General features: G+C 35.9%; 2 protein-coding genes across 2 annotated transcripts; both read left to right on the top strand.

Annotated features, from left to right (window-relative positions):
- The first annotated feature begins 3,242 nt into the window (after nt 1–3,242).
- On the top strand, nt 3,243–9,635 carry LOC795173 (uncharacterized). Its single transcript, NM_001386239.1, has 3 exons — nt 3,243–3,312; nt 5,962–6,083; nt 8,511–9,635. The coding sequence occupies exons 1-3, from the start codon at nt 3,310–3,312 to the stop codon at nt 9,040–9,042; spliced, it is 657 nt and encodes a 218-aa protein (NP_001373168.1). The 5' UTR covers nt 3,243–3,309; the 3' UTR covers nt 9,043–9,635.
- A 13,539-nt stretch (nt 9,636–23,174) lies between these two features.
- Nucleotides 23,175–25,653, top strand: LOC137487675 (uncharacterized). Its single transcript, XM_073924191.1, has 3 exons — nt 23,175–23,223; nt 24,329–24,453; nt 24,808–25,653. Exons 1-3 carry the CDS (start codon nt 23,221–23,223, stop codon nt 25,325–25,327), a joined length of 648 nt encoding a protein of 215 aa, XP_073780292.1. The 5' UTR covers nt 23,175–23,220; the 3' UTR covers nt 25,328–25,653.
- Nucleotides 25,654–26,589: the final 936 nt, after the last annotated feature.

Below are 26,589 nucleotides of genomic sequence, written 5' to 3'. Positions count from 1 at the left end.
CCACCCCTTCTCCTCCTCTTTTCTACAGGGCAGCACGGCGGCCCAGTGGCTAGCACTGCGGCCTCACAGCAAAAAATGCCTCCGACTCGGGTATCCACCCAACCGGTCAGCATTTTCGTGCGGAGTTCATGTTCTCCCCGTACTTGCGTAGGTTTTCCCCGGGTCCTCCGGTTTCCTCCCACACCCCCAAAAACATGAAACTAAGTAAATTGACTAAACCAAACCTCGAGATCTACCCGAGTCAAACTCCCCTCTCGCCCTGCAACGGAAGGGAGCTCCGGGCTCGAGGATCTTTTGAGCTCGGGGCTCTCTCCCGGGACAGCATGCCAAACTAGCTTATTACCAATCATCAGCTAAGTGTGAACTCTTGAAACCTATAAAAATGCCTGTGGGGAGATGGAATAATCAAGTGACTTTGTATTCAATTCTGCTTTTCCTATGTGGTTCAAAGCTCCAAGCTCTCCCTTCTAAAGATCAGACGAATGAAAGAGGTAAGGAATGGATGGTAGATTGGGTGATTAGAAAAAAATGCCCATGTGAGGTTGTGGTGCTGCCATGACGCAAACTGTGTGCATTATAGTTCTTCTCAGTTGCTAAAACACTAAAACCTATTGACTGAACTAAGTTCTTAGTTGCCTGACCTCATTTACAGGTTTTCCCAATTGTTTACACACATTTTCTAAAAGCATACCTCATATTGTCAGAACTCTACACACAAATAAAAAAAAAGCACACACAAAATCTCCTGCAAAATGAAACTTTACATTCAAATCAATGTGATTTCTTCTCAAAATGGTAGTTTGTTTTCAAGTGACGCACACAAACATCACATGAATAAAAAATTATAAGAACAGTTGATCACTGATGTGCTTAATATAAACGACTATCACTTCTTCTCCATTCATCTTAATGACTTTCTGTAAGCCTTTGTTCAGCGTTACACTACTACAGACAGTAGAGGTCTACATAAGTGCATTATAAAACATTTCAGACTATTGTTTTTAAACAAAACACACAAATACACTTAACGAAATATATTTTACTTCATTTTTCCCACAAAAACAGTGTACACTGTGTTCATTCCGACCAAGACAAAGTTGTACATAACGTGGTCTACATATACCATCAACAGAAGGATTTACTGAATACAGTTACACATGCCATCCCCTGGTAGAAAAAAATTCTCAAAAGGATTGAGGAATGGAGAACATGTAGACATGAACCTTTTATAGGATATTGTGAGGGTATGAGTTGCTGTCTAAGGCTCGCCCTTCACAAATATGTGATTACTTCATTTATCGGAAAAGCTTGTTTTCCACATTGGCTTAATAATGGGAAACAGATGTTAAAGTTACTGCTAGTATACTAGTCAAAAACCCTTTTCTTTATCAGTGCTTCCATGCATTCTAAGGTTAAAGCCATAAATATTAAACACAAGACACACAGGGTACATAAGATAAGTAAAAATTATTTTATACCTTTAACTACCCCACCAAAAAAATTAAAATGTTTGGATTGCATTTCTTAACTCCTAATATTGCTAGTTAACACTCAATGCATTTTTTTCAAACCATCTCATAATTTCTAAAATATCAACCTCTACGAAATGGTAGATATGATGGTTTACAGAAAAAGTACTGGGATTAATACATATACTATGAAAAATCTGAAAATATGAAGTGTAAGACTAATTTAATAAAAAAAATATATATTCATTATAAAACTTTTATAACATTTTTTTTTAAGTATGCTATATTATATTTCAGATTCTCTTTTAACATGTTTTCTTGTTTTGTTTTGTTTTGTTTTACAATAAAACCAAAATCAACTCTGTCTATTTTTCTGTAGATTCAGTCACATGACTGAAAGAGACCCAGAGGGCAAAACATGCAAAGAATCACAGTACATGCCTGACAAGTTTATTTATATTTTTTTCTGAAAGGATGAAAATCTAAAATATGTGAACACATGGTGGGTTTTGGGTACTTGAAATTGCAGGCAAGTAACCTAGGTCGAAAGTTCTAAAGACCCACCCCCACTGACAAAGTCCAGAATTTGACCCTTTATAAACTCATTTATTCCATATTTGACTGCTATGCCATTATAAATTGTGAAACTTATAGATAGAAGAAGGCTTTAAGACACATTTATTTGAATTAAGTGACCAAATTCTGACTGAGGAAAGTTTAATGAGCTGGACATATTTTATTTGCCCATAGGCTGCAGTTTTTGTTTTAAAACAAGGTTCACCCGATTCCTTTTTTTTTTTTTAATAGAAATGATAGATGATAATAAATTTGTACTGTTTCAATTCACTATAATCTTCTATGTAAAGCTGCTTTGACACAATCTACATTGTAAAAGTGCTGTAGAAATAAATACAAATTAAATTGAATATTTAAAAATAAGTATAAAATTTCTTTATTTGTTTTTTTGAATGCTAATCTCATGACAATATTTATAAAACTGCATTTACACACAGTTTAAATCCAAGTTTGTAAGTAAATACTTCATAGTAAAATAGTTTGGTGAGCAATATTATTTTGTGCATCAAAAAAGTGTGGTTATGATCACCATCCAACAAGCTGACCCAGCAAATATCAGTTCTTAAAATGTCACTAAAATGCATAATTGAATAGAAAACGAGGTGAATAACTACAAAACAAGGTCTACTTTTTCAGAAAAAAGAACCAGTCCTTTCAATAGGCTGGCTACGAGCCTGATATATTATTGATACTGTCTGTGCATTTTCTCTTAAAGTGAGAGATAATAAAAACCTCCAGACCAAATCTCACACAACAGAACACAAGCTCTTGCAAAACACTGTGATTTGACGCAAATGCTTTCTGCTCAAGAACCACAGCAACATGTCTGTAATTATATTTCAGTTTATAGTAGGGGCGGCATACTGGCTCAGTGGTTGGCACTATTGTCTCACAGCAAGTCCCGGCTGGACCAGGAGAAATTCGTAAACTCCACACAGAAATGCCAACTGGCCTTCTTGCTGTGAGGAGACAGTGCTAACCACTGTGCCAATCAATCAATCAACCAATCAATCAATCAATCAATCAATCAATCAATCAATCAATCAAATAATTTGTTGTTCATATGAGGGGCAGCCTAATGGTTAAAGAGTTGGACTTGTAATCCAATTTAAGTATGAACCATTTCAGCTGCTGTGTACATGAATAAGTGGGCTGGTCAACATTCAGAATAAATACCCTCTATACTTTCTCTTTCTCATCTCTCTTTCCTTACAGCAGACTCACACAGCAGCTCTGAACCTTCTCATTTTCAACAACAGAAACTATGGTAAGCATCATTATTTAATACCTAAAGTAGCATTAGTGCTCACATTAAGAAAACTGATCTTGTGCTAACAGCACTTTAATAACCAAAAGAAAGCTCCTGAAAAAGTGTACTTACTTAAAGATTTCAGAGAATGCTCAGATTCTGACAGAAAGATGTCTGTGCCTATACAGTGTTTTGATTGAAATGTAACACAGAATGATTAAAAATGACACAGTATGAAAAATAAATAAACTAAATATTAACAAAACAATGTTTAGCTGAATGCAAAAATTTTGATTGACAGAAAATAATTTGATGCCCGGTTGTGAACTTATCTCTGCGTGTTTGTCCACTGTATTCTGTCTATATGACTTTTTTTATATGTAAAAGATATCAGGGGCATCGCTGACTGGTACGAACCCTATAACAACTTTGTGATGGTGTCGAGGACAGAATTGAAGAGCAGAGGCAGGGGCGCTAGTGGGAGGCCTAAAGTGAAGAGCCTTGGGGGGAGTTTGGGATAGTCACAGCCAAAAGTGAAAGGGCGGTAGAGTGGGGGAGTGTTTTGGGTTGTGGTTGTCACGGCTGAAAAGTTAAGTGGAGGGGGGTGGTATTTGTCTAACAGCGTGGGCCTTAGAGTCTTCCTACAAATTACAAAAACTACAACAAAAAATTAATTAATTAAAAATTCTTCATCCAACAGATGGCGGTATAACCAAGTCCTATTAATCAATCTGAAGACTGAAGCCTCACTTCCTTACTAATTAGTAGCCAAATATAGTATAATAAAATGATATAAACACGTGTAAAAACCTTATGTGACAAAATAATTCTCTCTGAAAAAATCAAAAAGTTAGCATAGACCAAGATGAGTCTGTATAACTGTAAAGAATACCAGTAAATTTGCTGTTTCGTCTATATTTTGGTATATATATATATATATATATATATATATATATATATATATATATATATATATATATATATATATATATATATATATATAAAATTTATTATTTTCCTGTTTTTTAAGCTTTTGACCAACTTTTAATCATGAAAAGTTTTTTTTAAGTGACTTTTATTGACATTTTATTTAGTTTAAAGTGATATTGTCTGGGTTGGGTTTTGTATATTACACTACAAAAACCTTGTAATAAACTTCTAGTACATTTTCTGTTATTTTACAGACTTACGTCTCTACATATCCAGTTGAAGTCAGAATCATTAGCGCCCCTGAATTATTAGCCACCTGTTTATTCACCCCCCCCAAAAAATTTCTGAAAAAAAAAAACTCTTTTTTTCAGCACATTTCTAAACATAATAGTTTTAATAAGTCATTTCTAATAAGGTTAGGTTAGGTTAGGTTACTTTATTTATACCCGAAGGTAGATTTGATTTGCAGTCAAGAGTCCTCATCTTACAACAGTGCCACACAAAGCAACTCACACAGTAACAACAACAAATGCGCATTAGGACATAAAACATAAAACATAAAGAATAAATAATTAATCACTTTAAGTGTCCACCCCCCTCCCCCAAGTAAATATTTAAAATGATTTAAAATATACAGGTCACTAAAACATCTCTGCTTAAGTCTTATTTAAATGTCTAATGGCTGCTGGTATAAAACTATTTTTGTAACGTTTCGTTTTACAGCTTAATACTAGAAACCTACGACCGGAGGGAGGGAGCTGAAACTCTAAATGTAGGGGATGAGCAGTGTCATTTAAAATTGAATTTGTAATTCTCTTTAGCTGCCTAGTGTACACAGCTTCTTGATTGGCTAGTGACACCCCGGTCAGCTTACTGGACCACTTAACTATTTGATTTAGTGAATTTTTATTCTTGACAGAAAGATTTCCAAACCATGACACCAGAGCAAAGGATAAAACGGATTCAAGAAAGGCGTGATAAAATAGATTCATCATTTGTTTATCGATATGGAAATAATTGAACTTTCTCAAGCAAAAAGCAAAATATTTTTGATTTATATGATTTATTTTATCTTTGCCATGATGACAGTAAATAATGTTTGCCTAGATATTTTTCAAGACACTTCCATACAGCTTAAAGTGACATTTAAAGGCTTTACTAGGTTAATTAGGTTAACTAGGCAGGCTAGAGTAATTAGGCAAGTTATTATATAACGATGGTTTGTTCTGTAGACTATCGAAAAAAAATATAACTTAAATGGGTTAATAAATTTGACCCTAAAATGTTTGTAAAAAAATAAATTGCTTTTATTCCTGCCGAAAAAAAACAAATAAGACTTTCTCCAGAAGAAAAAATATTGACAGCCATACTGTGAAAATTTCCTTGCTCTATTAAACATTTGAAAAAATATAAAAAAAGAAAACGAATTCAAAGGGGGGCTAATAATTCTGACTTCCACTGTATATTATTTTATATATTATATTATTTAAAAGTACTAAAGCGTCACTTTAATAAACTGTAGAGTTGAATTTGCAATTCACAACCGTAAACAAACAGAAAACACTTGTGAATCACAAAATATGGAAACTTTATATTTTTTATTTTTACAGTGTAGCTGTGCTTAGAGAGAAACAATAACATCCAGTTTTTTTAATATAAAGTATAAAGTTTTGTGTTTTTGCACTTGTGCTTATACAGTAGCACAAACTGTTGCTAACTTCATGTTTCTCCTTATAGGTCTTCGCTGTGCTTTCAAGGCTCCTTCTTGGGATTGTGTTGCTTTCTGATATTCAAAGTGTGTCGAATGAAGAGGTGGACATAAGCACCCTCGCCAGGATTCGAGTACATTTAAATTTGAAGTATGTTTCAAGTGTTTACACTTAGCTGATGATTGATAATAAAGCTAGTTTGGCGTGCTGTCCCGGGAGAGAGCCCTGAGCTTATAAGATCCTCGAGCCCTGCATTGCAAGGCGAGAGGGGAGTTTGAGCTCAGGTAGATCTCGATGACTCCCCCTCTTGCTTGTTGTAGCTAAGTGTCAGATATGGATGCTGAAAGGTGTACTCAGAGTTTAGCTAAAGTATTTTGGATTAATTGTTTAGAGTGCTTGTTTTTGAACTGTGGGAGGAAACCGGAGGACCCGGGGAAAACCCGCGCGACCACGGGGAGAACGAGCAAACTCCGCACAGAAATGCCGTCTGGTTTGGAAAGGAATTAAACCAGGGGCATTCTTGCTGTGAGGCAACAGCGCTAATCGCTGGCCACCGTGACGCCCGTTTGAAAAGAGGGAAAGTAGGGTTGGGTAGGGGGGTTTCTTCAAGACAAAGATATTGAGATGAGAAAAGTCTGGTTATTTATAGTGAGTTAAGGATCATCTGATCGGATAATCAGTCATTAGCTAAAGTTGGAACAGCTGTGAACAATCATAAGCACGTGATCCTCTCGAAATTTGTTTATACATAAACTTCACTTGATGTTTAAAATGAAGTAAAACTACTGTATGTTTGCATTTGTCATTATATGCAGGCTCAAACTTTATTTTGATGGTCTGTTTGTTGAATTTAAGTTAAATTGGATCTTCATGCCAACTAGTTTTCTTTAGATTATAAGTAAACTGTTCAGTTGGGGTTTGTAGTCTAAGTTGACATGTACTTGCAAAGTTTCCTATAGTCAGTTAAATGTCTGTTGAAGGAGCAGTATCAGCAGATATTAAGCAGACAGTCTACTAATACTCAAATGGACCATCAAAATAAAGTTTTACCATTTGCATTATTTAACTTTCAGTGCTTTCATTGATTTACAGCCCAATTCCAATTCTACGCCCTAGCCCTTCCTCTTATTCACGGGAAGGGGTAGGGGTGTCCCAATTCTCTTTAGCTTGAAGGCATAGTGCTAGGGCAGGGGTCAGCAACCCGCGGCTCTTTAGCGCTGCCCTTGTGGCTCCCTGAAGTTTTTTCAAAAATGTTCAAAAAGATGGGGAAGGTTAGTATATATTTTTGTTTTAATATGATTTCTATAGGAGGACAAACATTTTTTACGTTTTCAAATGCTGTAAAAGTGTGTAGAATTAATATTTAATTTCAACATTTCTGTCAACGAAGATTTGCGTCATAGCCTGCGACACAGGTTTCTATCAGCAGGGCGGGATGCCGGGCAGGTGGCTGTTGTAAACAAACCGGGAGATAATAAAGCATGGAAAACCGTTCACAGATGGTGACTACATGAAGGAGTCATTCATCAACATATTAGAACACCTACAGTAATTGCAGACTTCAAAAACAAAACCAAGATAATACAAAAAATTAAAGATATACCTCTCTCCGCTAAGACAGTGAAGGAAAGGGCTATTAAAATGGCAGGTAACATCACCGATCAGCAAACCAAGGACATTAATTCAGTGCCAGCATACTCAATTGCCTGTGATGTGGCCGAAATTCAATGCGCTTTTATGCAGGTATGTGAACTCTGATGGGCCGCAAGATCAAATTAATATCACTGAAAGACCAGAGGCTGTGCTGAAGTGTTTAAATGACAACGAAATAAACACCAACCACCTGATTTCAGTGGCTATTTAATCATGAAGGCTCATTATGTATTTGTAGCCAACTTAGTCATTTTTATAGTAGGCTAATATAGCTACTATAGATACAGCATGTGTTTCCTTCATCATAAGGCTTTACATTTTTTGCGGCTCCAAACATATTTGTTTTTTGTTTTTTTTGGTTCAATATGGCTCTTTCAACATTTTGGGTTGCCGACCCCTGTGCTAAGGGGAAAGGCTAGATAATCCTTAAAAACAGAGATTTTTCAGGACCACACTCGAAACCAAGGGCTAAGAAAATGACACCAGCCACAACAGCAATATGCCTACACATGGAAGTAAGGAGTTAAATTAGTATTATATATGTATCAAATATCATCTAATAACCACTTTAATGCTTTTATTGCACTGAGATATTTTAATCTTAAGAGCTGAATGTGTTTCGGAGTTTGCATTATTCTTGTAATCTTAACAAGTAAAACATCATCATATTTAAAAAAGCTAACTTTAAATGTAATTAAGCGTTGAGCATCACTTGGGTTCTGCCAGTCTGATTTTAGACAAAAAGAGGTGGAGGTGCTACAAAATTTAATGGAGATTGTCAGCTTAAAGGAGTAACTGAATTGTTGAGATGTTTGATGAACTTTGCATTATACCATAAAAGTTTCACTGACACAGAGTCTCAGCATGCATGTTTGATTCCTCTGTTATTTTGCATTTATTTAAATGATATTCGTTTCTTTCTAGATACACTTATGGAGGTGCTGTGCAATATGCCATCAATGTCCCGAAGGAGCAGTGTCGAAGAGGTTTCATCCCATCATCATTTAACTTTCTGACAAAAGACATGTCAAGCGATGTTAGGCCTTACTTTCAACATGACAATAAAGAAGTCTACCAAGGCACTGAACTCACGGCTACAGTGGTTCATAGAGATGCCCCTTATGAGCATTTACTGATGAATCCTCCAAATAAATCTCCTTTGACACACTTGCTGAATAAAAGGAGTGATGGATGTGTGATTTTCTACACTTATCGGTTCTCTCCCTGTGTAGACGGATGTCTTAACAGTAGTGTTATGCTTGCAGGTCTTCAGGAATTAGAGAATTATCAGGGAATGAAAGCCTTTGTTTACACACATACACATAAAGAAGATCAGAACTACCACAACCTACATAATAAACTGAAAAAGATTGCTGAGCATGTGCCACTTTACCAATGTCGTGGACGTAGTTGTACGCCTTGTGGAAACCATGTGAGAAGCAGATGTTTAAGATAGGTTCATCCTGTTGAGTTTCTTCAGTGCTTTAACTGATCTGTGCTTTGGCACTGGAGTTTCAGAGTCGGCTGAGACTTCTGATGATACATTTCAGTGCTCAAATGATCAGTTTATACTCTGCCTTTTGCTTTTTCATTTAACAAACTTAATAATGAGTCAATTCTTTCAGATCAGAGTACATCTGTCTCTTTCATTTGATGAAAAAAATGTGAGCTCTCATAAATAAAGGTACGTAAGCTGTCACTGGGGTGGTACCTTTTCAAAAGGTACACATTTGTACTTAAAGGGTACATATTGGTAAGTCAAATGTATATATTACTACCTAAACATTTTAAAAGGAACTCTTTTGTACTTTTTAGGTGCTAATATGTAACCTTGAGATATTAATATGGACCTTTTAGGTACAAATTTGTATCTTTTGAAAAGGTACCACTCCAGTGACAGTTCACATACCTTTATTTCTGAGAGTGTATCATGTATTCTGGTCACAGTGTATTTTGATCATCTTTTTTTAAAATGCTTGTTTGTTCATGATTTTGGTAACAATATTAATGGCTTTTGCTGCTTGTAGAAATAAACTTATACTCACCATATTTTCTGTTTGATACTTTTTTCGGAGTTGATCAAACTAGGGCCCACGGGCCAAAATTCATGGTAACGTTGTGATTAGCTGATCGCAAAAGGAAATACAGTATATACAGAATTAAATATATACAGTTGAAGTCAGAATTTTTGGCCCCCCTGTTTATTTTTCCCCAATTTCTGTTTAACAGAGAGCAGATTTTTTTCAGCACATTTCTAAACATGATAGTTTTAATAAATTATCTCTAATAACTGATTTATTTTATCTTTGCCATGATGACAGTGTAGATATTTTTTCAAGACACTTCTATACAGCCTAAAGTGACATTTAAAGGCTTAACTAGGTTAATTAGGTTAACTAGGCAGGTTAAGGTAATTAAGCAAGTCATTGTATTTTGAAGGTTTGTTCTGTAGACTATTTGGAAAAAAAAATGCTTAAAGTGGCTAATAATTTTTACCTTAAAATGGCTATTAAAAAATTTAAAACTGCTTTTATTTGAACCTAAATAAAACAAATAAGACTTTCTCCCGAAGAAAAAATATTATCAGACAGACTAAGGAAATTTCTTTGCTCTGTTAAACATCATTTGGGAAAAATAAATAAATAAATAAATTCAAAAGGGGGCTAATTATGCTGCCTTTAACTGTTCATTCATTCATTTGCTTGTCGGCTTAATCCTTTTATTAATCCGGGATCGCCACAGCGGAATGAACCGCCAACTTATCCAGCAAGTTCTTACACAGCAGATGTCCTTCAAGCCGCAACCCATCTCTGGGAAAGCCTTTAACTGTATGTATTACCTAATTTCCCCCACCTAGAGCAAATGCGTGACTGCCATCTGTGTGTGATAGTCTTACTAGCCAATTGAGTGAGCACACTTTCGTTCTGGCCAATCAGAATTGATACAATTCTCAAATACACAGTTCAGATGTTGTATTTCACACAGTGTGTTTCACACCTCATGAAGCCAGATTTTTGGTTTAGATTTTTGACTTCTGTAAACTGTGAAATAACTGAAATCATGAAAGAAATCTGATATATGGCAATGTATGCAAATCACATTCAGTATATGACATCATATGTTTAATACTTTTTTCAAAATAGCTGTTTACGTATTTTTTTGTCAACCAATAAAATTACAAAGATTTGCATATAGTCAAATATCCTACCTATAATTTTACATATACATTAGATTTCCATAGCTTATGGGGCACAGTGCTATAGAACTGTACTTTAGCTGTGTTTATCCAAAAATGAATGCACATAAACAGGCAATACTGTATCTCATCTTTGTCAACTCTGAACCTCTGCATAGAGGTGTGTGTGTGTGTCTGTGTGTTCAAAAAAGGCGCATTGGACCAGGGGCTCATCTCCTGTTTCCAAAATGCATCACAAACTGCTTGAGAAACTGTTCTACTATGATAATGGTTAATGAAAATACATGATGTTCAATAAGATGTATTTGTGTTTACAAACTGTTTATTCAGTTAAACATAAATGTTGAACTGTAGGCCTGCATAAGCTCCAAACAGCAATTTTTGATCACCTTAATCCGACTAAAGTCATAACTGAACTAAACAGAAATGGAATTAAGACATGTGGAGTTTGCAGATATTAGTGGCATTATTGAAGTAAACAACGCACCCAAATTATTATTATCATTTAGGACTTTTCGCCATATTTTCCAACAAGACCCACACACGCGGCTGTCAGTAAAGGCACACTGGTCTTACCTTTAGTTGTATTTGAAGTCTTCAAGCAAGTCCTTAGGCTCCGGTATTAGTCGTCCATTATTTATTCACGTTTTGATTGAAAGCCTAACTTTGAGAGATTTTTGATATGCAGGGTAAAGTCTATATTGGATATGTGGCTGGCTGGAAGTGAGCATCACTTTCCAGGCAGCAAAAAATTCTGGCTCAGATTTGGCATAAAGCTGGCACAGCAGGCATTCATTCGGCACTGCCATACAGCATGTGGGCCAAAACATGGTTCGGGTTTGGCAGAGATGGCACTGTCTTTAAGGCGGCACACAAGATTTGGGCCAGATGTAAAATGTTGTATTTGGCCCATATGTTAAGAATTGATATGTGGACCATGTAAGTTTGACCCACATTTAAAATACATTACAATATTTTTTTGAGTAAAGAAAAAAATTCTACCAATCAGGTCGCTTTGAGCATGTTAAAGCATGCCTAAAGCACAATGCTTCATGGGTTTATCAGTTTCATTGCAATCGGGACACACCAATTTATCTGGCCTCGTTCCGGCCCCATTATGGAGTTACTAACTTGGCTATGACTTGTATAGTCCATGTTTGGCCCTTGTCTTGAAGCCAGACTTGGTCCAGTCATGTACCGTAATTCACTGTGGCATGTGGGCCAAACAAAACCTGATTGTGTGGGCCAGAGCTGGGCACTGAGGTGGTACAAAAATTGATGGAGATAATTCTAATCGCAAGAAAAAAATTGGTAGTTATAGTTTTTAATGAGACATTTGCATTATTGGTGGCACAGTGGCTCAGTGGTGAGCACTGTCACCTCACAACAAGAAGGTCGTTGGTTTGAGTCCCGGCTGGGCCAGTTGGCATTTTTATGTGGAGTTTGCATGTTCTCCCCGTAGGTTTCCTCTGGGTGCTCCAGTTTCCCCTACAGTCCAAACACATGTAAGTGTGTATGGGTGTTTCCCAGTACTTGGTTGCAGCTGGAAGGGCATTTGCTGTGTAAAACATATGCAGCGGTTCATTCAGCTGTGGCGACCTCTGACAAATCTGAGACTAAGCCGAAGGAAAATAAATAAATGTTTGCATTATAACATGAAATGTTTCACTAATAGAGTCTCAGCATGCATGTTTGATTCCTCTGTTATTTTGCATTCATTTGAATGATATTTTCCTTTACTATCTAGTTATGCAACTGGTGTGCAGTATACAGTGGCCATCAATGTCCCGAAGGAGCAGTGTCGAAAACATTTCATCCCGTCGCCATTTAACTTTCTGACAAACGACACGTCAAGAGATCTTCATAGAACATGACAGTATGGAAGTCTACCAAGGCAATGACGTCATTGCTGCAGGAGTTTATAGAGGCCATTCAGAGCATTTACTGATGAATCCTCCAAATAATTCTCCTTTGACACACTTGTTGAAAAACAGGTATAAACAGGTGTCTAAACAATAGTGTTATACTTGCAGGTCTAGACGAATTACAGAACTGTCAGGGAATGAAAGCCTTTGTTTACACACATATCTACAGAGCAGATCAGAACAAACTAAACCTGCGTAATGAACTGCAAAAAAATTGAGCGTGTGCCACTTTAGCCCTGTGGCAGAAATGGTTGTATCTCTTGTGGAAACAATGTGAGAGACAAGTGTTTAAAAAGATAGGTCTCACATTTGTAGAGTTTCTTCAGTGCTTTAACTGATGTGTGCTTTTACACTGGAGTTTCAGAAGCCTCTGAGACTTTTGATGAAACATTTCAATGCTTAAATGATCCATTTGTATTTGCAATTTCAGAAAAAAACTACTTACAAACGAGTGAATTATTTTAGGGGAGAGTACATCTGTCTCTTTCATTTGATTAAAGAAATATAAGGTTGTTACAAAATAGGCTCATTCTGAACATGTAGCCCTACATACATTTCTGATGATTGTAAATTATGTATCCAGAGCTATGGCTTCATTTCCCTTTTAAAATGATTGCTATTTGGTGGTATGACGCCATTCCTTTTCACGCTTACCAGCTGACCGCTTACCCCAGTATGAATGGTTTTTCCGCTGTTACCAGTTTGTCCAATGGCTCGACATGTATGTTGGCAGATTTGAGACACAGAGCGGAGTTGACCGCGACAACGAGATTCAAGTACGGTGAAGAATGGTTCCAGAAAGCAGGTAAGCATAAACAGCAGCTTAAAAATAAAATAAACAATAACAGAGTAAGAATGTAATACAATTTAAAAACGTGGTAAAAATCAGGTTCGGGATTTTTTATTTTCTGGATTGCTTTTAAAAACACTAATGGTTGGGTTTAGGAACGAAAAAGGGTGGGTCAGTCGATTAGTTATTCAGTCAGTCGACAGCGGCGTCTGTTGGATTTACATGAGAAAAGCAGGTGTTAATGGCACTTGCAGGAGAAATTTGAGATGCATGCACAGCGACCTCTGGTGAATTCGCGAAAACAAAAACTGCAATAAACATAGCTCCTGGGAAGCATTTTGCTCTGTCCAGAAATGTTATTAGAATGAGCCTGAGTTGGGTTCTTATTATGAATTCTTTGTGTTTTGATAATCTTGTTTGTTCATGTTTCGGTGTTAATCGCTTTTGCTGCTTTAACAAATGGTGGTAACCACCAGTATAGAGTACAACTATAGGATTATACATGTGTCATTGTCAGGGCCGGACAAAATCTGCTGACATTTTTGCTATTTCTGTGGAGAAAGATCTGAAAAATCTGTGGATTTATGCATGATTTTGGGAGTATCATAGCTAAAAACGTTATATATCTAAATATATAAGCAAGTCTCTTATATTATGTATCTACTAAAACTGTACAAACTGTACTCTAACAAACTGTAAACAAACTGTATTCTAAATAAATCATGTATACATTTTCATATTAGTCAATAATATTACAGAAAATTATTTAAAAACTGAATAAATATAAATTTGCACACATTTACACAAGGAAATAAATAGACTCGGTGGGCTCAAAATCTGCAGAAATCAGTGGATTCCGTATGGGCCTAGTCATTATACAACAAACTGTCCTTGTAAACCACCAAAACTTGTACACACACACACACACACACGCACGCACGCATGCACACACCTACACACACACACACACACACACACACACAAACAAGGGCCACAAACTACAATTTACAAAAAAATATGGAAATTATGATTCTTATATACAACTTTTATAACTGTATTTTCTTTTTAGGATCTACAATACCGACAGCATTTTTAGTTAAAAAAAAGTCTAAAACACTGCCAGTGTCATTACTAGTAAGTTTTTTTGTAAACATTGTGACTGTACAGAATGATTAATAACTTTCGGGCTCATTAGGAAGCTAATTATTTAACATGCCTTTGATAAAAGGACCTTTTAATTTAATTTAAAATATATATATTCAAAATTAAGACCTTAATATGAAAGGCTGTCGTTTTTTAATCTATACTTTTATTGCATGTAGCTTGATATATTTTACTATATGATCATCTAAATTTACATGATCATCTGTGTGAATGACTCTCATGCGGTCTACTTTACTACAGTCAAGCACTTTCTGTTAGTTCTATAGCTGTAGATAGAAGTGCAGGGATCCTGTGCTATCTCTAGCTCTAAAATACCAGAAAGAACAGTACATACAAAAGTCCAGAATGGTACTGTACTGATCCTGATCTTCTCTTTTATTCCTCAAGTTTATATTGAATATTATTGTTTTAATATTTGGTTTGCACTGGCCCACTGGACACCCAACAACAGTATATTAACACAGATAAAGTTTGGTTCTACAACAGAAACGCAAACTATCATGCTTTTATCCATTTCTACTGTAGCTCCTTAATATTATGCATTTTTTAAAAATAATTTTTTTCTCTTCTGAAGATTAAAAGAATTAAATAATTCATTCATTTTCCTTATGAATTAGTCCCTTTATTTGTCAGGGGTCACCACACTTGAATGAACCAACTTATCCAGCATATGTTTTCCACAGCCGATGCCGTTCCAGCTGCAACCCAGTACTTGGGGACACCCATACACACTCATTCACACTCATACACCACGGCCAATTTAGCTTATCTAATTCACCTACTGTAAAGCGCATGTGTTTGAACTGTGGGGAAAACCAGAGGACACGGAGGAAACCCACGCAAACACACGGAGAACATGCAGAAATGCCACCTGAACCAGATGAGGCTCAAACCAGTGACCTTCTTGCTGTAAGGTGATCGTGCTACCCACTGAGCCACCATGATGCCCTACATGCAACACATGTTTAATAATTTTGCTAAAATTGCAGTATATGTATATTCTTTGTCAACCAATACAATAGCAAAACTTTGCATAAAATGATTATAATATTTTATAATACCCATGTTTACAATCTACCTGTCAACATTGGGATGTAAAAATACGGGATATGCCTCCTCTCCCCCTCCCCCCACCAAAAAAAAAACAACAACAAAAAACTCAAAGCTACCCAGAAGAAACCCCAAAATCCTTAATTGTATATAAGCCTAGCGGATACCATTACAAACATGGGGAGTAAATTAGCTTCAAATGACAAATGAAATATTGACAACAAAATAAAAGGTTTAGCTTATTAAAATCAATGACCTATACAAGAAATTAAATCAAGTTATAAAATCTACTTAACATTTTTTATTTGCTGTATTTAAATATTGATTAAAGTTACTATAGTTATTTAGTGAAGAGCTGCGAATCTCTCATTTTGATCTACTGTTTTGTTTGACAACAGACACACTTTAAAAATGCATAGATCTATAAAGAAAGCATTTGATTACTGTCGTAACTATTTATGCTCATTTAAGACAAAACTATTTAAAATAAAACTCAACAGGACGGCCATGTTTCCGTATTATTAAATGTATTTGTCTGATTAAAACACACCCAAATTCCAAAATGTTCACTTTGACTCATCTTCAAATTGCGTGTACAGAAGCTGATCTAGGATCAGTGTCTTTATACAGAGCACAGTGTCAGTCCACATTGTTACTGATTCAGAAATTGCATAGGAATGGCGATGGTCGACGAACAGCTTTAATGGAAATGAAAAAAATGTGGCAGTTTAAAAGGGTCACAAAACACCGAAACACATTTTTTGAGCTGTTGACAGTCATATATGTGTCCCAGGTTGCTGGGAAAAAAGTAATATGTTACAATCTGTAGTCACTTAAAAAAAAGTGTAACTAAATGTGTTAGTTACTTTAAGGATGCAATATGAATATAAATGTGCCATGTTTTTTTATTGTAATTTGCATTTTTTACTTTTTTTAAGAGATAAGGTAGCCATAAAATTGTATTGTATTGCTCTTTACACAACACTGGCTAAAAACACTATTAGGACACCTATAATTCCCAAAAAGTTGAAAATTGGTTGTTTTTGCATTATTTCAAGCCAATTCGTTCCCCCCTTTTTTTGAAGGTGATTAGATCCTTGTGTGTATTCTAAAATGTAGAATGGCTGTCTGTACTGGCGAGTACAACATGACACGTTTGAGTGTGCAGCATTAATTCATAAGAAAGACTTGGGGTCCGTTCTTCGTACCTCGCTTAAATGATCTAAGATGATCTGGCAGATCCTGGATCTTTTAATCTTGATAACTGATCTCTCGCTAATTTGGTTCTTCAAACAAGTTCGCGAATCAGATTAGAATGTCTGGATGAACTGATCTGAGATCGCTGCGTGTGTTGTGAAGGACAGATCCATCGATCCTCGAAATCATGATCAGCAATGCAACGATTGGCTGACGGCATAGCAGCGTAATGACATCATCTGATTAATATTCAATTATCCATGTGAGCAAAATTACATCAAATTAGCAGTAAACGGCTTGTTAAATATGACACCCAAGAACTTTCCACATTTGTTGTGAGCTGCAGGCTTTACACTTTCATTTGTCAAGACAAGAGTATTCATCATGTATTTCAATGCAAATCAATGCATTTAGTTCTACATTTAGAAAAGATTTGCTTTATTATAGTAGCCGTTTTTTAATCGGTGTATAAAGAATAACTGGTTGTTTACAAAAGCATTTTCATATTGGTAAAGGCGTCTGCAACTTTTGTGAAGCATCAAATCACTGGCATATTAACTATCAAAACATGTTTATGACTGCATAAATGTATTATTGCTTTAAAAAAAAAGTCACATATTGTGCATTTCTATTATACACAATTTGTTCTAAAGCGATCTAAAAAGTTCATTTCAATAAGTTTTCTCTTCGCACCAGATGGCAGCCTTTGTACTTTCATTTCGAGGGTGCAGATTGCATACATTTTATTAATATGTATAACTTTATTTATTTTATTAATGACTATAACTTTATATATATATTTAAAAATTATGTATTATTTTCCCAAGTGTATATAACTACTACTGTAAAAATATCAGAATTGGGAACATACTTTCTGTATTATCTTTGCTTGAACTGAGCCGATCTAATCCTGTTTATATGATTTGAACCTGCTCCCGATCAGGTTTGACCTAGCAGAACTGTTGCCATGACAACAACTCTCGGATCAGCTTTGAAAAAAAAACGATCCTGGATCGTGTCAAATCGTCAATATCCAAATCCAGCTAACTGAGTAATCCACGTACGAAGAACGGACCCCTGGTTCAAACCAATCAGCACGCTCTATTGTGTATGCAGTGCAACTTCATTAGTATGCATGCTAGCTTCGAGACTGTTTGTACCTGATCAAGTGTTCAGACGGCAGAGAGACAACACGTTGTGTTGCCAAAACAAGTGGAGGAAGAAGAATTGTTTGAAGGCATGGGTCGTCAGTGTTGTGTTTATAAATTTTGTGAAAGTTTTGCTTTTATTTCCTGATATGAGAGCGCAGCTGGACTCACTTGTGGATTACAGTGCACGCGACAGAAATACTTTTGTAGGGAACTCTGTTTACCCAAGAGCTTTTCTCATCTGGAAATGGTGAAATTCAGATTTGTCTCCTTTTGTCTCCTTTCAAATTCAGTCTCCTTTTGAAAAAGACCGGTCCTGTCTCTACAGATTTGGTAAGTTTGTGTGATGTGTTCTTTGTTTGTTTATTCAGATGGCAAAGTTAGTTAGTATCGTCAGCAGCACTCTTTCAATTCTAAAAGATAGACCTTAGTCAAAATTATTTTTGAGTTACTAAGTTTACAGTACGCTAACATCACTACAATTTTATGGACTGAAAGATCTGCTGCTCTCCAACAGTAAACATGCAAACACCTTAATCAAACTATTACCGTTGTGTAGGATTTTTGCCGCCATTTTGTAATTGGATAGTCTATACACACACGGCTTTCTGGCGCTACCTACCGAGTGCATCTAAGTTACCAAGAAATGCGGAAGATTTTTTTTCTCCCATTCGTTGTGCGGTATAAATCATTACATTCAACCTACACTCTGCCAGCAGTTCCTCGCATCCAATATCTTGTTTGTCATGGGGGCATGCATGAAATGTTCCTGAATAAAAGTGAAAGTGCTGAACAGCAGTTAAAGTCCACAAATTAGGAATTTGGCAAATGATTCGATTACTGGTGTCCATGTAAACGCAGTCTCGGTCTTTCTCCCCTCTATTTGTTTTGCCTCTTTGAAAATCAGTTGTTGATTTAGATTTGTTTGAAAAGTCTACTTTTACAATTTGACACATGCAAACCACCGCAGAAATGTTCTAACCAACAGGCCCATGTCATATACAGTACAGATACTTAATAAATAACCTACTATAAATTAAAAGCATTGACGTATGCTATGCTTTTTGTTTTCACAAGCTTTGGAGACCAAACATAAATTCCACTTTTAAATAATGGGTCACCTATAGCTTTCGCTATTTTCAAAGTGCACTGCGAAGGGAACGCAATTGTAAACATGAATATCGGTAAAACTAAACTGTTGAAAAACTTTGAAAGCAAATTACACCTAAAGGCTCCTACACTCCGGGACGTTTTTATTTTGCATTTATCGTCGGCGTTTTATGAGACGTTTTTCAGTCTTCAAACCCAAGCACTTTTCACTGGCATCAAGCAGAAGAGTATGCTAAATCACTCTTTTGACGTTAGATGGCGCTGCACAACTATAAGCTTCTGACACCCGCTTACAACACAGAAGAAGAGGAGGAGCGGAAGTTTACACACTTGTTGTGTAAATTTACTGGTGACTCGAACAAGCATGGATGGTTCTGGTAGCAGCTCCAGCTCTGGCGATGAAGAAATGATTATTGTTTACCAGAGCAATAAGCAGCTCCACGTTCATATCGCCTCTGGGCATCTTCTTCAATGTGCGCTCGCATTGACAGTTTTGCGATTGAGCGCCTCCAAGTGCTGTTCACGGTAACTTCAGCAGCTCCGTGCACGTGAACAAAAGTGCCAATCTGCGTCAAAACAAAAAAACGAACATGAGGCGTTTTTTTTTTAAATGACGCTTTTGCGCCTAGCGTTTTGCGCATTGGTGTGCACGATCACATTGACGCCTGCTATTTAGTCGCAAGGCGTAAAACGCGAGCAAAAAACATCTCGATGTGCACGTGCTTCAAGAAAGATTACTTTAATGCTTTATTTTAAAAAATCATTCCAAGTTTAAATGTTAGAATGTTCTAAATGAATAGGGCATAGGGTGGATAGCTGGGAATAGAACACAGCCAGGAACTATATTTCTAACTACAGCTCCAGAGGTGTGATTGCAATTATACAAGTTTGCAACGCAGTTTGCGAATGTTTGTTGAAACGATGGATTTGGAAAACACCAAAATCAACAAACTATGTTTGTAACGACAGAACTTGCGACCTTAGTTGGCTAATGATGGTTTTCTGAAATGCACCCCAGAATGATTAATAACTTTCAGGCTCATTAGGAAGCTAACTATTTAACATGCCTTTGATAAAAGGACCTTTTAATTTAATTTAAAATATATATATTCAAAATTAAGACCTTAATATGAAAGGCTGTCGTTTTTTAATCTATATTTTTATTGCATGTAGCTTGATATATTTTACTATATGATCATCTAAATTTACATGATCATCTGTGTGAATGACTCTCATGCGGTCTACTTTACTACAGTCAAGCACTTTCTGTTAGTTCTATAGCTGTAGATAGAAGTGCAGGGATCCTGTGCTATCTCTAGCTCTAAAATACCAGAAAGAACAGTACATACAAAAGTCCAGAATGGTACTGTACTACAGCTTATTGCACAACAGCCCATTATAACACTTATCCTGTCTTCTCTCTTTTTCCAAACATGTAGGGTGTGTGTGTGTGAGTGTGAGTGTGTGTGTTTTGTTTGTTTTGTTTTTTTTATATCTGGATTACGCTTGCCCAATGGGCACCATGCAACAGTTAACTAAAAAACAGATAAAGTTTGGGTCTTTACCAAAGCATCTTTCATGCTTGTGATTTTCATGAAATTTTAGCATTATCATTGTTGCTGTAGTTCCTGGACACAGAGTTCTTTTTTTTATTCACTGTGACTTTTATTACAAAGTTCAGTAACACTTTATAGTAACAGTACATGAATAGTTATGTTTTAATATGTAAACTAAACATTATTATGAATCAACGAAGAGTTAAGGCTCGCGCTAATCAATGAACTAACTTTAACAACAACATGAGTTCATGTGTAAATAACGGCTATCTTAATCACTTGTTAGTTCATGTTGTTAATTAATTAATTAAAAGGGGGCACATCACCCTTAACTTATCCTTTACTACTCACGAGTTCTTGTGTTTACACTGTTCATGTTGAGGTTGAACACTTTTTCATTGTTTTTCAGTGTAAACACATTAGCTGAATGTGCATGAGTAGTTAAGAATGGGTTAATGATGATGTGCCCCTCCAAGTAAAGTCATGACATAATTATACAATAACATACCATGAATTCATGGTGGTTAAACTAGGCATAAACTAATACATTAATTAAAAAAACAACCATGTGCTAACAAGTAATTAAGGTAGCCATTATTCACACATGTGACTCATGTTGTTGTTAAAGTTAGTTCATGATTAGTGATGCATTAACCCATCATTAGTTCATAATGAAGTGATGTTTAGTTTACTTTATAGGTGGGCATAGATTATTTTTTAAAATCTAGATTAGACTCACTGTAATCTTGGAGTTAATGTGGATTAAAATGGCTCATTTGAATTCTGCTAAAGGCTGTCAGAATATGTGTGCAACCCAAATAATAAGTCTTTGAGAATGGGTTTCTCAAGCCAGGTGGCGCATAAGACCAGAGGCTCATCTCCTGTTTCCAAAATGCATCACAAACTCCTTGAGAAACTGTTCTATTATGTTAACTGGTGATGAAAATAAATGATATTCCATAAGCTGTACATGTTTTTACTGTCTATTCAGTTAAACATGAATTTTGAACTGTAGGCCTAAATAAGTTCCAAATAGCGATTTTTTTGATGACCTTAATCCGACTAAAGTCATAACTGAACTAAACAGAAATGGAATTAAGACATGTGGAGTATGCATATGATAGTGGCATTACTGAAGTAAACACTGCAATAAAACCATTACCGTCATGTAGGACAGTTAAAGTCAATCAAAATTACAGGAAACTTATATGAAAGCACTTTGTGTCTATTAATGCAAATAACTAGATTACTGATGTCCATCTAAGCGAAGTCAGTGGTGTCTTTGAAGTAAGCGGAAGATCCAGAAGGCCATCCTGCTGATTTGATTCAGAAGGGCACTTTTTGTCTGACGGCTCACCGGTCAGGTATACATCCGCGCTAAAATATCAAGGTGAAAGTCATCATAGCTTACGTAGAATCGATTCAGTTCCCAACACAACTTTAAGAATAGACTAACGGCAATATATTTTTAATCGCCCGATAAGAGTCTGGCGTTACCACAGCACATTAACGCAGATAACAGCCCACTAATAGTTTACATATTACCACATCATTATTAATGTACTGTCATTGTAAAGTGTTACCGAAAGTTCTCTAATAATTAGTTTACAGTCTTTTTCTCTTTTTTCTCGACTGAAAAAATTGAGGCTTTCAGATTTCGAAGCAAGATGGTAAATGAAGTCATATACAATAGAAGTCAGGATTATTAGCCCCCCTGAATTATTAGCCCCTCTGTTGATTTTTTCTCCAATTTCTGTTTAACAAAAATATTTTTTCAACACATTTCTAAACATAATAGTTTCATGAACTCATCTCTAATAACTGATTTATTTAATCTTTGTCATGAGACAGTAAATAATATTTGACTAGATATTTTTCAAGACACTTCTATACAGCTTAAAGTGACATTTAAAGGCTTAACTATGTTAATTAGGTTAACTAGGCAGGTTAGGGTAATTAGGCAAGTTATTGTATAATGATGGTTTGTTCTGTAGACTGAAAATATATAGCTTAAAGGGGCTAATACTATTGACCTTAAAATGATGTATAAAAAATTAAAAACTGCTTTTATTCTAGAAGAAATCAAACAAATAAGACTTTCTCCACAAGAAAAAAAATGTTTCAGACATACTGTGAAAATGTACTTGCTCTGGCAAATTTAATTTGGGAAATATTGAAAAAAGAATAATAATAATTCTGACTTCAACTGTACCTCCATCAATTTGGGCTGCTCTCTAGTAAATAAAAGTTGTTTCAGACATTTGTGAATTGTTGAAACCTTGAAACTGAGTTACTTTTAGGGAAAAAAGTTTCCCACTATTTACATTTTAACTGTCTGAGCTAATCCTGTTGAAGGCAATTTGCTTATCTTTTTTTTTGTTTAAGGGCTCAGATAAGAGCAGCATAAATACGCCTCAAATTCACCACTCTCACTCACTCTCTATTAGAACTGCTTTAGTAAGTTCACTGCATCTTCTCAACAACCTGTGACAGTCATCATGGTAAGTACAGTAGGTCACTAATTAACTATTAGTATGCTTTATGTAAATTTTTAGCTTTCTCAATTTTAGAGATAGCGTCTAGACCCGTAGCTAGCCTAGTGAAAGGGTGGTGGTGGTGGTGGTGGGTGTTGTTTTTTTTTTTAGAAATTACATAAAATAAAAGGATAAATTCTGAATCTTTTGGCCGTTGGGGGCGGGGGAATGAGGGGGGTTGTTCGAACCAGCTGAGTGGTTAGCAACTGTCGCCTCACAAGAAGAAGGTCATTGGGTCAGTTGGCATTTCTGTGTGGAGTCTGCATGTTCTCCCCATGTTGGCGTGGGTTTCCTCTGGGTGCTCCGGTTTCCCCCACAGTCCAAACACATGCGTTATAGGTGAATTGAATGAACTAAATTGCCCGTAGTGTGTGTGTGTGTGTGTGTGTGTTTCCCAGTACTGGGTTGTGGCTGGAAGTGCATCCGCTGTGTAAAACATGTGCAATGCAAAAAAAATGCTTCTCTTACTTAGTTTTTTTTGTCTTGTTTCTAGTCCAAATATCCCACAATTCTTAAATTAGGAAGAATTTTCTAGACAAGCAAAACATATTGTTTTAAGAAATAATATGCCAAAATTAAGTGAGTTTTTCCTTAAAACAAGCAAAATAATCTGTCAATAGGGTAAGCAAATGAATCTTGTTTTGACATAAGATTATTTTGATTATCCCATTGGCAGATTGTTTTTCTAGTTTTAAGGAGAAACTCACTTAATTTTGGTATATTTCTTAAAACAATATGTTTTGCTTGTCTAGAAAATTCATCTTGATTAAAAAAAAATTGTGAGATATTTGGACTAGAAACAAGACAAAAAAATCTAAGTAAAAAAAGCATTTTTTGCAGTGTGCTGGAATAATTGGCGGTTCAAACCGCTGTGATGACCTCTGATAAATAAAGGACTAATATATGTGATTGGAAAATGAATGGATGATTTTAGTGACAGCAACTGCCATGACAGAATCAGCACGAGTGGGATCAGGACATGACACAAATCAGATCTTAGTCATTGTACTTAAAAAAACAATACTACACTAAATAATGGCTAATGATGATTTTGTATTTTTGCTCATTTTAGGTCTTCACTGTGCTGGCAAGAGTTCTTCTTGGGGTTATTTTGCTTTGTTTTATTCAAAATGTGATAAATGAAGAGGTGGACATTGAAACCCTGTCAAGGCTTAAACAATATTTTCACATGTACGTGTAAGTTTACATGCTGCAGTTTAAGATGAAATCTGACAAAAGACAAACACTTTACTAGGTTATTACACACACTATGCAGTTTTCAGTGAAAATGTTATCTATTATTAATTAGTAATTCAAATGATAGAGTTTTAAAACATCAAATATTGTTTTAATAGCAACTTAAATGCTGCTAATGCTAACAAATTCGATTAATTAATTTAAGTACTACTCTCTGGAGAAAATTCATTGTTTTCAATAACAATGTTTCAATGTTTAATTGAATGTTTTATGGAGTTTTGTATTGTTAAATGTTTCAATGTTGGACATATATTCAGTGTTTACTATTGTAAATGATGTTCTTTTCTATTCCAGTTATGATAAAGGCCAGTATGCAGTGGCCATCAATGTTCCGAAAGAGCAGTGTCAAAGTGGTTTCGAACCATCAAAAGACAACTTTCTGACAAAGGAGAACTGGGACGATGTTACAATACAACGTAACAGTAAGAAAGTCTACGAAGGCACTGAACTCATTGCTGCGGGTGTTCATAAAGAAGCACATTCAGAGTATTTACTGATGAATCCTGAAAATAATTCTCCTTTGACACGCTTGTTGAATAACAAGAATAGATGTGTTGTTTTCTACACTTTAAACTCACCCTGTGTAGGCAAGTGTCTTTATAACAAAGTTGTACTTGCAGGTCTTAAAGAATTACAGAAATATCAGGGAATGAAAGCCTTTGTTTACACAAATATATATACAGAAGATCAGACAGACCCAGAACTACGTGCTGAACTGAAAACGATTGCTGATCTTGTGCCACTTTACCGCTGTAAAGGAAACAGTTGTATCTCTTGTGGACAAGATGTGATAGATGCATGTTTAAATAGTTAAGTCTGTCTTATGTAGATTTTTTATCAGTGCTTTAACTGATGTGTGCTTCTGCACTGGAGTTTCTGCATCTGCTGAGACTTTTGATGATACATTTTAATGCTCAAATGGATCATTTCATACACCTACGCTACCTTTAGCTTTTTCGTTTAAAATGTTTCTCAATAATGAGTTCTTTCTTTTAGGGGTTAAGTAAATCAGCCCCTTTCATTTGAGACTTATTTAATCAAGTAACTAATTTAAGAGAGATTCTTATTACAATGTATTTTGATAATCTGTGTTTAAAATGCTTGTTTGATTATTTTTCATTGTTTAATAAATCACGCTTGAAGAAATAAACGTCTGCTCACCATTTTGTCTGTTTGATAATTTGTTTAAAAATCCCTGGTGTCTGAAGGGACATGTGATTTTGCATTCAGTTCTGCTGTCATGTCGTCCTATTAAGTTTAATGCTCCAAGTGTTCAACCTAAAATAATAAGAATGAAATTTGTAAGGATTAATTAATGGTAAGTGATCAATTATTAAAAAATAATGCACATCAGAGGTGGTGATTTGGACATGAGCACAGTGCACATTATAATAATTTAACACACCTGAGTCATGTATTCCACTTATATGATTCCCACTAAGGGTGGAGCCGAACCCGAATACGGTATTCGGAAAGGCACGAATAGCGTGTTTTTACGAATACTTAATTCGAACAAATACTTGAAAAATGATTTGTATTCGGGAGCAAGAAAAACACTATATCAAAAAGCAGCGTTTCCTCATGAGACCACAGTGCATGCACGCGTGAGAGAGAGAGAGAGAGAGAGAGAGTGAGTGAGAGAGAGAGAGAGAGAGAGAGAGAGAGAGAGACACACACACACACACACGCTCAGTGCAAAACGCACCAAAGCCCGAAACTGAAAGCGAGACGTGACTTTTAAGGGGTTGTTTCATATGAATTTATTTACCATTCTTACTGTTCAGTGAACGCAAACTGGCGTAGTTTATTAAAGACGCAAACCTCTCACTGCACGTCAGCAGCGCGCCTTCAGCAGACCTCCTCATTCCTGCAGCACGAGAGCTTTATGATTGTTTATGAGCGCCAAAAGTGGCGGATCTGTTTGGTGAAATATCTGACTGCGTGTCACCGCATCCCTAAGGACTGTTTGGCGAAATATTTGACTGCATGTCACTGCATAACAAACGACTGAAAGGATATAACTAGAGAACTCTCCACTGTGCTACTGGGTGAGAGCGTATGGCAAGCCGTTTTAGC

The sequence above is a fragment of the Danio rerio genome, chromosome 15, assembly GCF_049306965.1.
Source record: "Danio rerio strain Tuebingen ecotype United States chromosome 15, GRCz12tu, whole genome shotgun sequence".
Classification (NCBI taxonomy): domain Eukaryota; kingdom Metazoa; phylum Chordata; class Actinopteri; order Cypriniformes; family Danionidae; genus Danio; species Danio rerio.
The sequence above is the reverse complement of the archived record's forward strand: the minus strand, read 5'-3'. Positions and strand labels throughout refer to the sequence as shown.

Coding starts and splice junctions, on each gene's coding strand:
- LOC795173 (NM_001386239.1), top strand. Junction 6,084..8,510: donor CGAGTACATTTAAATTTGAA/GTATGTTTCAAG, acceptor GTTTCTTTCTAG/ATACACTTATGGAGGTGCTG.
- LOC137487675 (XM_073924191.1), top strand. Junction 24,454..24,807: donor CAATATTTTCACATGTACGT/GTAAGTTTACAT, acceptor TTTCTATTCCAG/TTATGATAAAGGCCAGTATG.